The following is a 13,872-nucleotide window of genomic DNA, read 5'->3' on the forward strand; positions in this document are numbered from 1 at the left end:
ATCCATTTTCCTGTTGATACGACATTTGAGTTGTTTTCCATTTTGGGTTGTTATGAATAAAAACTGCCATGAACTTCTTTACCCATGGCTTATGGTGGACAAATGCTTTCATAGCTCTTGACTATACATGCAGGAACACAGTGACTGTGTCAGAGAATATGTGTTGAGAGCTGCTACATTTACAGGGGGTCAGTTAGGACTTTGAGCCAAATTGAAAGTAATGATTAAGGCCTTTTTCACTTACTGCAATAGCATAAGCAAGAAGTGAAACAGGAAAGGATGTCAGCCACCACAATGCTCCATTTTTTCCTCCATGTAACAACACGGGGCAAGGGTTAAGTGGATCAGTGCAGACCAGGATCATCTCATTGCCAAGGGAGCCCCGAACAAAAATCTTCTATCATTTTATGGACCTGGAAGGCTGGAGGGAAAAGGAGGAGGAAGGGCTAGAAGTGGAAAAAAGCTGAGTACCAAGTCAGAGTGAAGAAAATTGTCTTCAAGGCCCCTGATAAGGAAGTCTCACATAGGTTCCTGAACAGTATCTCGGCTGAGTAACCCCCCTAGGCTAGGAGTGCAGATATGCTTAAGAGCATGATGGGCCTAGGGCAAGGTTGGGGAGAGGGGAGGCTGAGTTCCTGACTGCACATCCATCCAGAGGCTGCAACGCATGGCTGCACCAAGGCTGCAAGGAGGGCATCTTCCTTCCTTGAGCTTTCTGTGCCAGGTGGAGACTTTGCAGTGGCCTATGGCTGGGCCTGAAAGGTCACACATAGAATTTTTTCCCTGGAGCCAGACTCCTCCATAGACAATTTCTATTTGACATTTTTCTCATTCTTTTCTGTCTATAGCCATTCCTGAGCCCAAGAAATGAAGCTCATAATTCAGCATGTCAGTTTTCTACATCAACTAATATAACTGGTGATAGTGCTACCAATTTAACTGATGTCTGCACCAACCCTGAAACCCTGGAACACTCACAGTTTCCAAATGGAGAATTCCAACATTATCAGGTAATGCTTGGAGCAACACTATTTTGCTGGGTTAAGATGTAATCCATATGAAAACACTTATGATCCAATATTTGGAGACAAAACAATCACTTTACATAACATTTTTCTTGTGGGAATCTATAGTATCCTTTGAACATGTAAAGTCACTGAGGGTATATAGGAGAGGTAGAAGACTCATGGGCTCTTCATTTAAGAAGCTAGTGATCCTGACAGAAAGACAAAAACATATACAGAGTTTAGAGAAAATATATGAAGGTCAAAGAAAACAAAGAAAAATTAGAAGTACTGAATAGGTGACAACATAGGAAATACACGGGCAGTGAATGAGACTGTAAACCTTGCTCAGGTAGAAGGTGAAGTCATATGTTAAGGCCCCTGGGCCTGATCTGGGGGTGATCTCTCTGACTCTGCTTCCCTGTCGGCCTCACAGTCTAACTGTGGGCCTTTCTTTGGCCTGGCTCTGACCTTACTGTATTCAACTATGGCTTAGAAACCATTCTGTATCCTGGGGGATATAAAGAGTTTCTAAGAAAACATTTATTATTTTTTAAATTGGAAAGATATAGCCATATGAATAAGAAAGCATGAGTGGTCACTGGAAATTTCTTCTTTCTAAATTTAAGGAAAACACAAGGACAAGGTTTTTCCTACTGAAAACTAAAATTTGAGCCCAGCATTTGTTGCTTCACATAGTATTTATGTTTATACATTCTTTTAATGAAATAATCTTCAAAACAGGATGGTACTGGCATAGCAAAAAGAACTACAGACCGATTGAGGAGAGTAGAAAGCCAGGAAATAAATCCATGCATTTATGATAAATTTGTTTTAGACAAAGATGTTAAGAACACACAATGGAGAAGGAATGGTCTCTTCAAAAAATGGTGCTGGGAAAACTGAATATCCACATGAAGAAGAATGAAATTGGCCCTATGTCACATCATACAAAAAAATCAATTCAAAATGGTTAAAGACTTAAGTGTAAGGCCTAGGAGCCTTAAACTACTACAAGAAAAATGTAATACAGAAAGGATGATCAATGGCACTTATTTTCCTTGAAAGCTTTTGTTTCATCTTTAATAATTTTATTTAAATCCTTTCCAGGTGACACGAAATTTCTTCAATGACTGGTCTCTGTGTAAAATCTTCCTGGTTTGTCTCTTAGCCTCTGTGATAACAACAGCAATCGGAGTACTCATATTGTCCCTGGTATATAGTGGGAAAAATAGTAATGCTTCTATTGTAATCCAATTTCCCCAAAGCCATGGGACACCCTCATCTACTACTGGAACAGCCTCATCAACAAGTTCTGAACCTACAGTTACCACTCCTGTGCTAGACTCTACCACAACATCCACTTCAACTCAGCCCATTATCATAACAACCGCTGCCTGGACTTCAACAGAACCCACCAGCACACTGACCACCATGAATGCCTCAACTGAAACTACAAAAGCATCACCTACTACTTCAACTGAAGCAGCAACAACAATGAGTACAGACACATCCAATGAGGTTACAACAACAGCAGTCACCACTACTACTGCAACTGAATCCACAACCACAACAGCCAGCACTACTGCCTCTACTGAATCAACAACCACCACAGCCACATCAACTGAATCAACTACCACAACCACTGCAGGCACTTCCACTGACACTACAACCACAGGAACCAGCCCTACTACTCCTACTGAATCCACAACCATAACAGCCAGCACTACTGCTTCTACTGAATCCACAAGCACAACAGCCACTTCACCTGAACCAACTACCACGACTGCAGGCACTTCCACTGATACTACAACCACAGCAGCCAGCACTAGTGCTTCTACTGAATCCACAACCACACCAGCTGACACTACTACTGCTACTGAATCCACAACTATAACAGCCAGCACTACTGACTCTACTGAAGCCACAACCACAACAGCCACTTCATCTGAACCAACTACCACGACTGCAGGCACTTCCACTAACACTACACCCATAGCAGCCAGTACTACTGCTTCTACTGAATCTACAACCACAGCAGCTAGCACTACTACTGCTACTGAATCCACAACCACAACAGCCGGCACTACTACTGCTACTGAATCCACAACCACAACAGCCAGCACTACTGCCTCTACTGAATCCACAACCACAAGAGCCAGGACTACTGCCTCTACTGAATCCACAACCACAACAGCCACTTCAGCTGAACCAACTGCAGGCACTTCCACTGATACTACAACCATAGCATCCAGTACTACTGGTTCTGCTGAATCTACAACCACAGCAGCCAGCACTACTACTGCTACTGAATCCACAACCACAACAGCCGGCACTACTACTGCTACTGAATCCACAGCCACAACAGCCAGCACTACTGCCTCTACTGAATCCACAACCACAAGAGCCAGCACTACTGCCTCTACGGAATCCACAACCACAACAGCCAGCACTACTGCCTCTACTGAATCCACAACCACAACAGCCACTTCAGCTGAACCAACTGCAGGCACTTCCACTGATACTACAACCATAGCAGCCAGTACTACTGGTTCTGCTGAATCCACAACCACAGCAGCCAGCACTACTACTGCTACTGAATCCACAACCACAACAGCCGGCACTACTACTGCTACTGAATCCACAACCACACCAGCCAGCACTACTACTGCTACTGAATCCACAACCACAACAGCCAGCACTACTGCCTCTACTGAATCCACAACCACAACAGCCAGCACTACTGCCTCTACTGAATCGGCAACCACAACAGCCACTTCACCTGAACCAACTACAACAACTGCAGGAATTTCTGCTGACACTACAACCACAGCAGCCAGTACTACTGCTTCTACTGAATCTACAACCACAGCAGCTAGCACTACTACTGCTACTGAATCCACAACCACAGCAGCCAGCACTACTACTGCTACTGAATCCCCAACCACACCAGCCAGCACTACTACTGCTACTGAATCCACAACCACAACAGCCAGCACTACTGCCTCTACTGAATCCACAACCACACCAACAAGCACTACTGCCTCTACTGAATCAGCAACCACAACAGCCACTTCACCTGAACCAACTACCACAACGACTGCAGGCACTTCCACTGACACTACAACCACATCAGCCAGCACTACTACTGCTACTGAATCCACAACCACATCAGCTGGCACTACTACTGCTACTGAATCCACAACCACAGCAGCCAGCACTACTACTGCTACTGAATCCACAACCACAACAGCCAGCACTACTGCCTCTACTGAATCCACAACCACAACAGCCAGCACTACTGCCTCTACTGAATCGGCAACCACCACAGCCACTTCACCTGAACCAACTACAACAACTGCAGGAATTTCTGCTGTCACTACAACCACAGCAGCCAGTACTACTGCTTCTACTGAATCTACAACCACAGCAGCCAGCACTACTACTGCTACTGAATCCCCAACCACACCAGCCAGCACTACTACTGCTACTGAATCCACAACCACAACAGCCAGCAGCACTACTGCCTCTACTGAATCCACAACCACACCAACAAGCACTACTGCCTCTACTGAATCAGCAACCACAACAGCCGCTTCACCTGAACCAACTACCACAACGACTGCAGGCACTTCCACTGACACTACAACCACATCAGCCAGCACTACTACTGCCACTGAATCCACAACCACATCAGCCGGCACTACTACTGCTACTGAATCCACAACCACAGCAGCCAGCACTACTACTGCTACCGAATCCACAACCACAACAGCCGGCACTACTGCCTCTACTGAATCCACAACCACAACAGCCAGCACTACTGCCTCTACTGAATCGGCAACCACAACAGCCACTTCACCTGAACCAACTACCACAACGACTCCAGGCACTTCCGCTGACACTACAACCACAGCAGCCAGCACTACTACTGCTACTGAATCCACAACCACACCAACCAGCACTACTACTGCTACTGAATCCACAACCACAACAGCCAGCACTACTACTGCTACTGAATCCACAACCACACCATCCAGCACTACTACTGCTACTGAATCCCCAACCACACCAGCCAGCACCACTACTGCTACTGAATCCACAACCACAACAGCCAGCAGCACTACTGTCTCTACTGAATCCACAACCACACCAACCAGCACTACGACTGCTACTGAATCGGCAACCCCAACAGCCACTTCACCTGAACCAACTACCAGAACGACTGCAGGCACTTCCGCTGACACTACAACCACAGCAGCCAGCACTACTACTGCTAGTGAATCCAGAACCACACCAGCCAGCACTACTACTACTACTGAATCCACAACCACACCAGCCAGCACTACTACTGCTACTGAATCCACAACCACACCAGCCAGCACTACTACTGCTACTGAATCCACAACCACAGCAGCCAGCACTACTATTGCTACCGAATCCACAACCACACCAGCCAGCACTACTACTGCTACCGAATCCACAACCACAACAGCCAGCACTACTGCCTCTACTGAATCCACAACCACACCAACAAGCACTACTGCCTCTTCTGAATCAGCAACCACAACAGCCACTTCACCTGAACCAACTACCACAACGACTGCAGGCACTTCCACTGACACTGCAACCACATCAGCCAGCAGTACTACTGCTACTGAATCCACAACCACACCAGCCAGCACTACTACTGCTATTGAATCCACAACCACAACAGCCAGCACTACTACTGCTACTGAATCCGCAACCACAACAGCCAGCACTACTGCCTCTACTGAAGCCACAACCACAACAGCCACTTCATCTGAACCAACTGCCAGGACTGCAGGCACTTCCACTGACACTGCAACCATAGCAGCCAGCACTACTACTGCTACTGAATCCTCAACCACACCAGCCAGCACTACTACTGCTACTGAATCCACAACCACAGCAGCCAGCACTACTACTGCTAACTGAATCCACGAGCACATCAGCCAGTGCTGCTGCCTCTACGGAATCCACAACCACAACAGCAAGCGCTACTGCCTCTACTGAATCCACAAGCACAGCAGCCACTTCACCTGAACCAACTACCGCAATGACTGCAGGCACTTCCACTGACAGTACAACCACAGCAGCCAGCACTAGTGCTTCTACTGAATCTATAACCATTCCTGTTATGTAGTGGTTATATTTCTCATGTACTTCCCCTACAGATGTCCCATTTCCAGCCCTCAACACCACCTCTGTTTTGCTGCCCAGTCTTGTTAACATGTAGGCTTCCATGATGCATTTGAAGATAAACCACTTGTACTTTCTCTTTTATTGTTTTACCAGTGTTTTATTTGCTCTCGTTGATGATTTTCTTCTAAATATCTTTCATTCCACTTCCCTCTCACTCCCCGTTGTGTTTTTTTGAAATATAATTGTGGTTGTGGATTCAGTAGAAGCAGTAGTGCTGGCTTGTATGGTTGTAGTTTCAGTAGCAGTTTTATTGAAATTTAATTCACATATCTTAAAATTTGCCAATTTACAGTGTACAATTTCCCTTACTCTATTATTCTTAGCAAAAGTGTACAACAAGTATAGAATAACATTAATTAAGTGATTATTGGATGAGCAAGGCAATCTCAGGTGCACATCGTAAACTTAGCTTAGGACTCGGTAAGTGTTTCCTCAAGATTTGATGTCCCATCAAGACATTGGGACAATAATTCTTAGTTCTTAGACAGGTTCATAAGAATTAAATTATGATCAAAGAAGTGCACCCACTCATAGAGCACACATCTCTCCACAGTAAATATCGGTGATAGTACTGGTAAGCTGAAAGTGGGACAGATGCTATATTTAGGAGGCTGCAGTGACATTTTGCAACAACAGATGGTGCTATTCATTTTCTTCTCCCCCATTAAAAATAATTATCAGGCTCAAGTAAAAGTCAAATGGCTAACTTTTATCTTTTAAGAAGTAGATTTTTTAAAAGTCTTGAACAATGAGGGGCATGTTTATTGTGCCAAAATATTAAGAAATACTATTTAGAAGAAGAATTTGGTTTCTTTTGTGTGTCTCTCTAGGAAAGAGAACCAGGGTCACTAGGTTGAAGTCACTGAGAAGACTGACTCAACATAGAGAAGAATGATCTAGCAGTGAGAATCAACTCAAAAGGCACGTTGAACCCTAAAAAAATCGATGAACTCCTGGTCACTGTAAATTGCACACAGAGGCTGGAAGATAGAGTTCACTTTCGTTCATTGGAGTTTGATCAAATATTTAGGTTCTTTTTATCTAAAATATAGCTGCATACATTTATAAAAGCAGAGTGGTATGCATAATAAGACACGACTAGTATTATTTAAATGAACTTTAAAATTTATAATCAACAGTCAAATATTGCATGTGTTACCAATTGTGATAGTGCAGTTAGTGATAATTATATTGTAAACACGTTACTAAATATTAGTTGTGTATTTGGAATGTAAACTCCAGTAGAACAAGTACTTATCTGTTTCATTTATTACTGTGTAGATCCCTACTGCCCAGAAAAATATCTGACATATATTACATCTTCAAAAGACATTTTCTGAGTGAATTTTAACAGAGGAATACTCTATCAGTAAAAACACATTTGACTTTTTAGTAGATAGAATCAAATCTAATGCAATGTTAAATTAGAAAAATTACTGATATGGATCAAAACATTTTAAGATGCTTGTTTTCATTTTGAATAGTACTAATTATTGCTATTATAAGATGTTATCTAACTAATCCTTCATTAATTTTAATCTGTTGAAAGGACATAATGTCGTAGATATTGAGAATTGAATAAAGAACCACATTTATCTTTTATGCTAATGACATAAAATAAAGTATAAACTTTTCCTTTTGTTACTTCTACATTTAGTGATTTTATGCAAAGCACTAATTGAATTAATGCCAATTCTAATAGGGTTTTTGAAAAATTCTTTGCACCTTCTGTGTATTTTTATAATGATTTTTCATACATTTAATTGAATAATACTGGAAATATAATTATCACTAACTATACTATATTTCAAAACCTATTGTCTGGCTTGTTAGTTACTACCTCAATCAAACAGTAAAAAGGATGTACTAAAATAATCTCTTTGCCTAAAAATTGTCAAAAAAATTAGAGAATTGGAGCTGTCATATTGGTCTCAGCCAATGAATGAACCAAAGTTGTTTTAGTTATCGTCAGACCATAGTGACATTTCAGCAAAGGAGTTTCTTTTTGTGGGTAAAAAATGAAGCAATTTGATATAGCATTAATAGATGAATCTGAAAGAGACCACCAAGTTCTTTTGGCTAAAGAAGAGCCAAATATCAAAGCACTATCACTAGTTTATTAACTAACAAATATTTCCAAATTCTTTTGGTTAAAATCCACCAGAGGAGGAGTATAAAACTGTGAAGACAGTGGGATACACAATGGTAAGTGGGATCATTTTCACAACCTGGGATGCCAGAAGTGCCCCTGGTTTTGGGCAAAGTGATAATCTTGGATTTACCCATACACTCTTTGCATATTGTATTAATCCAGGTGTGTTCTACTCTGTCTTGTACAATAATGTAGTAATACCAGCCCAAGAAATGTTCTTTGACAAAGCAGAGATCAGATGAATTTCACAGTAACATATTTTATATTTTCTTCCTTACCCTATAATTGAGTCTTGTGACTGTTTAATCAATCAGGCATTTTTAAAGTGGAATATTCCAGTTATTGCACAAGTATCAGAAATTATTTATTCCTCTGTAGGCTATCAAGATAAGGTATAAATACACATAAATGTTTGTGAAATTTTATCTGTGCTGTGGCTGTGGAGCTTCTAGGCCAAATTAAGCTAATGTCTCCTCGATTACTGTTATAACGCATAACAGTAATACATTATTGCATGGCTAAGAATGTAATTCAGCTGTTACCGGAGTCTAGTGTGCTGCAGTGGTTCTTCTTTATGAAGGTTTTAGAGGTTCAAGCTTCTTTCAGCTGGTTACCTGCTGTTCACAGGATGTTGCCCTTGTCTCTGTGTTACAGGATAGCTCACCCACTCACCTGCATTCAAACAAAAGGGAAGCGAAAGGGGAAATAACAGGCATATCCCTTTGCTCTTAAGGGCACAACCTGTTAGTTGCATACATACCTTCCTCTGTCATGCCATGAGCTGGAATTTAGTGATGTGGCTGTGTCTCGCTATATGAGAGGGTGGGCAGTGTCCAGCTAAAAATCTCAGAGCTTGCTTAGTATGACAGTGAAGGGGAAAATGGTTATTAAGGATAACCAGCAGTGTGTCAAACATGTTCTCAGGTTGAAAGAAAAGCCCAATTTGTAGTCATTTCAAGCATAATATCATTTGTTTTCTGTCATTATTATATAAAATTTTTAATGATTTCATTGATTCAATTTAAATAATATTGAAACATTTAATTCACAGGGATTCTTACAGCCCACAAGACCATGCTTTATTTCTTGGCAGGCATCATATTATATTGCTTTTGGGGCAAATCAATCTTGCAGTTACTTTTCTCTCCTTCCATGGCTTTTTCATTGCCCGTACGTTTTAAAAGTGTTGGATACATTTACAAGACTTTGGAAAGAGCAAAATTACACATATACACACACACATCTCTCTCTCTCTCTCTCTCTCTCGTCTCTCTCTCTTTCTCTCCCTGCTTCAAGAGAACAGAGTATAATGCTTGCCGCATGTTGAATGAATAAATAAAAATTAGCTGCATAATTTGAACATTTTGGTTTATTTTTCATGAACAAAAAAAGTTCTTCCTAAATATTTCAGGGAATTCCATCACTTATTTTTAAAATGTTTTCTAAGTTCGTGCTTCTCCAACATGATGAACATAGGAGTCACCTAAGCAGAGGACAAACCTGCCCACGGATTTAGGTAGTCTGAGGAACATCTTTCCCAAGAGGTCTTTCCATCTCTTTCCATCTCTAGGACTTGATTTACTTGCTCCTTTTTGTTTTCAAAAGGAGATCTAACAGACTTTCTTATGGACTGTCTGCCTTTCTTCTCCCTGAGCTGGGACATATGAGTGGTTCCTATCCTAAAAGAAGGGAGATTCTGACCATGATTATTAAACTCATTGTCTCGTATCTCCTCTTGGGGCCTCAGTTTCCTCAACTGTAAAATGGCACAGTTGGATTAGATGATCTTTCTCATGTCTGAGTTCTATCATTGGAAAATTGCGATATATTAAGTCTAATGGATCTATAGGTAGTTATTTAGTATACTAATTATACATCTGTCATAAAAGAACATTACTTTTGAATTAGTTTTTGATTAGTCTCTATGTAAGAGTCATTTTTTTAAACTTATAAGTTCTTCAAATATTGTTCTTCACTAAAAACTTTTTGTGCCAGTTTTGTGAAGATCCCCCTGGATACATATGTGGGATGCTAATTTTATTTTAATTTCAGAATATTTACAGGGTCCAAATATTTTGGTCACATGGATTGCTTTTGTACTGCTTGAGTCAAAGTTAAAAGTGTGCCTATTGCCCAGGTAGTGTACATTGTACCCATTAGGTGTGATTTCACCCATCTCCTCCTCCCTTTTCCCTCCTGCTTGATTTTTGTTGAGTTTTACTTCCATCTGTGCATGTGAGTACTGATCAGTTAGTTCCAATTTAATAGTGAGTACATGTGGTGTTTGTTTTTCCATTCTTGTGATACTTCACTTAGGAGAATGGTCTCTAGTTCCATCCAGATTGTTACAAAAGGTATTAATTCATCATTTTCTTCTTATGACTGAGCAGTATTCCGTGGTATACATATACCACATTTTATTGATGCACTCATGAATTGATAGGCATTTGGGTTGATTCCACATCTTCGCAATTGTGAATTGTGCTGTAATAAACATTTGAATGCAGGTGTCTTTTTGATAAAATGACTTTTTTTCCTTTGGGTATATACCCAGTAGTGGGATTGCTGGATTAAATGGTAAGTCTACTTTTAGGTCTTTGAGGAATCTCCGTACTATTTTCCATAGAGGTTGTTCTAGTTTGCAGTCCCACCAACAGTGTATAAGTGTTCCTTTCTCTCCTCATCCACACCAGCATCTATTGTTTTGAGACTTTTTGATAAAAGCCTTTCTCACTGGGATTAGGTGATCTCTCATTGTGGTTTTGATTTCCATTTCCCTGACGATTAGTGATGTTGAGCATTTTTTCATGTTTATTGGCCATTAGTCTATCTTCTTTTGAAAAGCTTCTGTTCATGTCTTTTGCCCACTTTTTAATGGGGTTGTCTGATTTTTTTTCTTGGTGATTTGTTTGAGTTCTTTGAAGATTCTGGTTATTGTTTCCTTGGTTGTGCAGAAGCTTTTCAATTTACTCAAGTCCCATTTATTAATTTTTGTAGTTGCTATGAGTGCCACTGGGGTATTCTTTCCCTAGGCCAATATCTAGAAGAGTTTTTCCAACATTTTCTTCTAGAATTCTTATGGTTTCATGTCTTAGGTTTAAGTCTATTATCCATCTTGAATTAATTTTTGTGAGTAATGAGTGATATGGATCCTGTTTCAATCTTCTAGATGTGGCTATTCAATTTTCCCAGCACCATTTATTGAATAAGTATTCTTTTCCCCAGTGTATATTGTTGTCTGCTTTGTCAAAGATCAGATGGCAGTATGTGGATGGTTTTATATTTGGATTCTCTGTTCTGTTCCTTTGGTCTTTGTCTCTATTTTTGGCCAGTACTATGCTGTTTTGATTACTGTAGCCTTGCAGTATAGTTGGAAGTCTGGTAATATGAGGCCTCCAGATTTTTTCCTTTTGGTTAAGGTTGCTTGGCTATTTGGGCTCTTTTATGGTTCCAAACGTAGTGCAGAATTATTTTTTCTAAATATGCAAAAAATAATGATATTTTGATGGGAGTTGCATTGAATCTGTAAATCATTTTGGGTAGTATGGACATTTTAACAGTGTTGATTCTGCCAAACCATGAGCATGATAGGTTTTTCCATTTGTTTACATCACCTGCAATTTCCTTTCTCAATGATTCATAGTTCTTTTTGTAGAGATTTTTCACCTCCTTGATTAAATATATTCCGAGGTATTTTATTTTCTTTATAGCTAAAAAGATGTATGTTCATAGCAACCGAAGCAGAGGGAGCATGTGGTTAGGGTGAGCAGACATTGATTGAAAAGTTACTAGGGTATTTTTGTGTTAATGGAAAAGGTCCATATATTAATAGGGTGGGAGGACACAGTGAGGAGTATAAAGCTTTAGACTTTTTCCAGGCATCACATTTAAGGTATAAAAAAGGCATATACTTAAGATCGGCAAATTTCACTGTATTTTCATTTTATATTGGTACAAACACAATAAGAAATAGGTAAAGAATAATACTGACAGAGTAATAGAGACAAGTACATTTTATTTACTAATCCCCACCCCCAACCCCCACTGACCATATAACTGACCTATCTTGGTTGAGTTCCAGGTGGAATGTTGGGGTGTTCTCCAGGGTTTGTTGTGGCTGTGGGATCCATGGTTACTGGCCAGAGCCCTGTGGTGACTGCAGTGCCATGGAGAAGCTGTGATCCTCTGTGGAGCTGAACTCTGGACTGAACTTTGGGAAGCTGCGCAAGGTGGTGATGAGTCCACAACTGGCTTTCCATAGTCTCCAGTGGGAAACACTGGTTTGTCCACCTCTCATCGGCTTATTGGTGGGTCTCATTGTTTTATTTAGACTTGTTCAATCTATTAGAAGCCACCTTTATGTAAGGCGTGACAAGCAGCTCGGAGAAACACTGGCTGCACAAATTAAGAAGAAATGCCAACTCATTGACAAGCTTAGTGCTTCTAAAAAGGAGTATGCAGAGACTGAAGCATCTTTAGAGAATGCCCAGCTCGCGAATAAGTCTTTAAATATACCCAGCCTTATAGACAATTACAAAAAGGTGAAGAGGTTCAACTTAGTGCTGATGGAGGAATTGACGTATCTGGTTCAAGAAACAAAAAAGGAGAAATCCAAACGCTCTAAACAAGAAGAGGCAATGAAGACGATATTAAAAATGCTGCAATCCCTAGAAGAGAACATGAGAATCACCCTGCCACAAGGAACTTTTCCACACCTGCCAGGAGGCCAGCAGCCAAGCCCCGCTGGTCTCTTCCCCAGGAGTGGTCCTGGATCTTAAAGCAGAAATGCTCCCTCCCCTCCACTCAGGTCTTCAGAGCTGCCAGGCTGCATTCGCCCACCCGCACTCCATCTGAGGGTGGTTGAAACAATGGATCCAGAGAGCCCCTGCCTGGGCTGCAGTTCCTCCACCTTCACAGCCTGGACATGGCAGTCACCTTTATCCTGGGCAATTCCTCCAAATCTATTGAACTTCCTCAAACACACCAAGAAATGTGGGGGTTTCTTAATCTTTACAGAAAGTTTGGATTTTCTCTCATGAGCAGTGGAAAAAATGCTATGTTTAAGAGACTAATCTTTTATTAGTATTAAAACTTTATTAAAGTTCATTTTTCAAGATAATTGTTTGCAAATATTTATATTAATCTTGTAAGTGAATTATTTATGCTTCTTGGTGTATATATATTATCTTCACATATATATATATAGTATCTATTTATGGACTCAATTTATAAACTATATATGCAGATATTTTCTAAACAGAGGAATGAAAATAAAAAAAATTCAAAATAAAATGTACTTCACCTAAAGCATTAAGTAGAGTATAACAGGAAATTTCATTTGCCTATACTTTTCAAACCAAATTGGGTAAAAGCCTGATAGCTTTTCTTCAATGTTATCTCAAAAAAAAAAACCACACACACACAAAATATTTGCGATAAACTAAGAGGTTATATATAGTCCATGTTTAAACATGTAAAGACTATATATCA

General features: G+C 40.5%; 1 protein-coding gene across 1 annotated transcript; it reads left to right on the top strand.

Moving 5' to 3' along the window:
- Positions 1-990: 990 nt before the first annotated feature.
- LOC123621534 (cTAGE family member 4-like) lies at positions 991-13,438 on the top strand. Its single transcript, XM_045527347.1, has 2 exons — positions 991-1,010; positions 12,458-13,438. Exon 2 carries the CDS (start codon positions 12,618-12,620, stop codon positions 13,158-13,160), a length of 543 nt encoding a protein of 180 aa, XP_045383303.1. The 5' UTR covers positions 991-1,010; positions 12,458-12,617; the 3' UTR covers positions 13,161-13,438.
- Positions 13,439-13,872: the final 434 nt, after the last annotated feature.

The sequence above is a fragment of the Lemur catta genome, chromosome 16, assembly GCF_020740605.2.
Source record: "Lemur catta isolate mLemCat1 chromosome 16, mLemCat1.pri, whole genome shotgun sequence".
NCBI lineage: Eukaryota > Metazoa > Chordata > Mammalia > Primates > Lemuridae > Lemur > Lemur catta.

What these genes read in the sequence shown, in the direction of transcription:
- LOC123621534 (XM_045527347.1), top strand. Translation starts at nt 12,618, where the DNA reads ATGAGTCCACAACTGGCTTTCCATAGTCTCCAGTGGGAAACACTGGTT.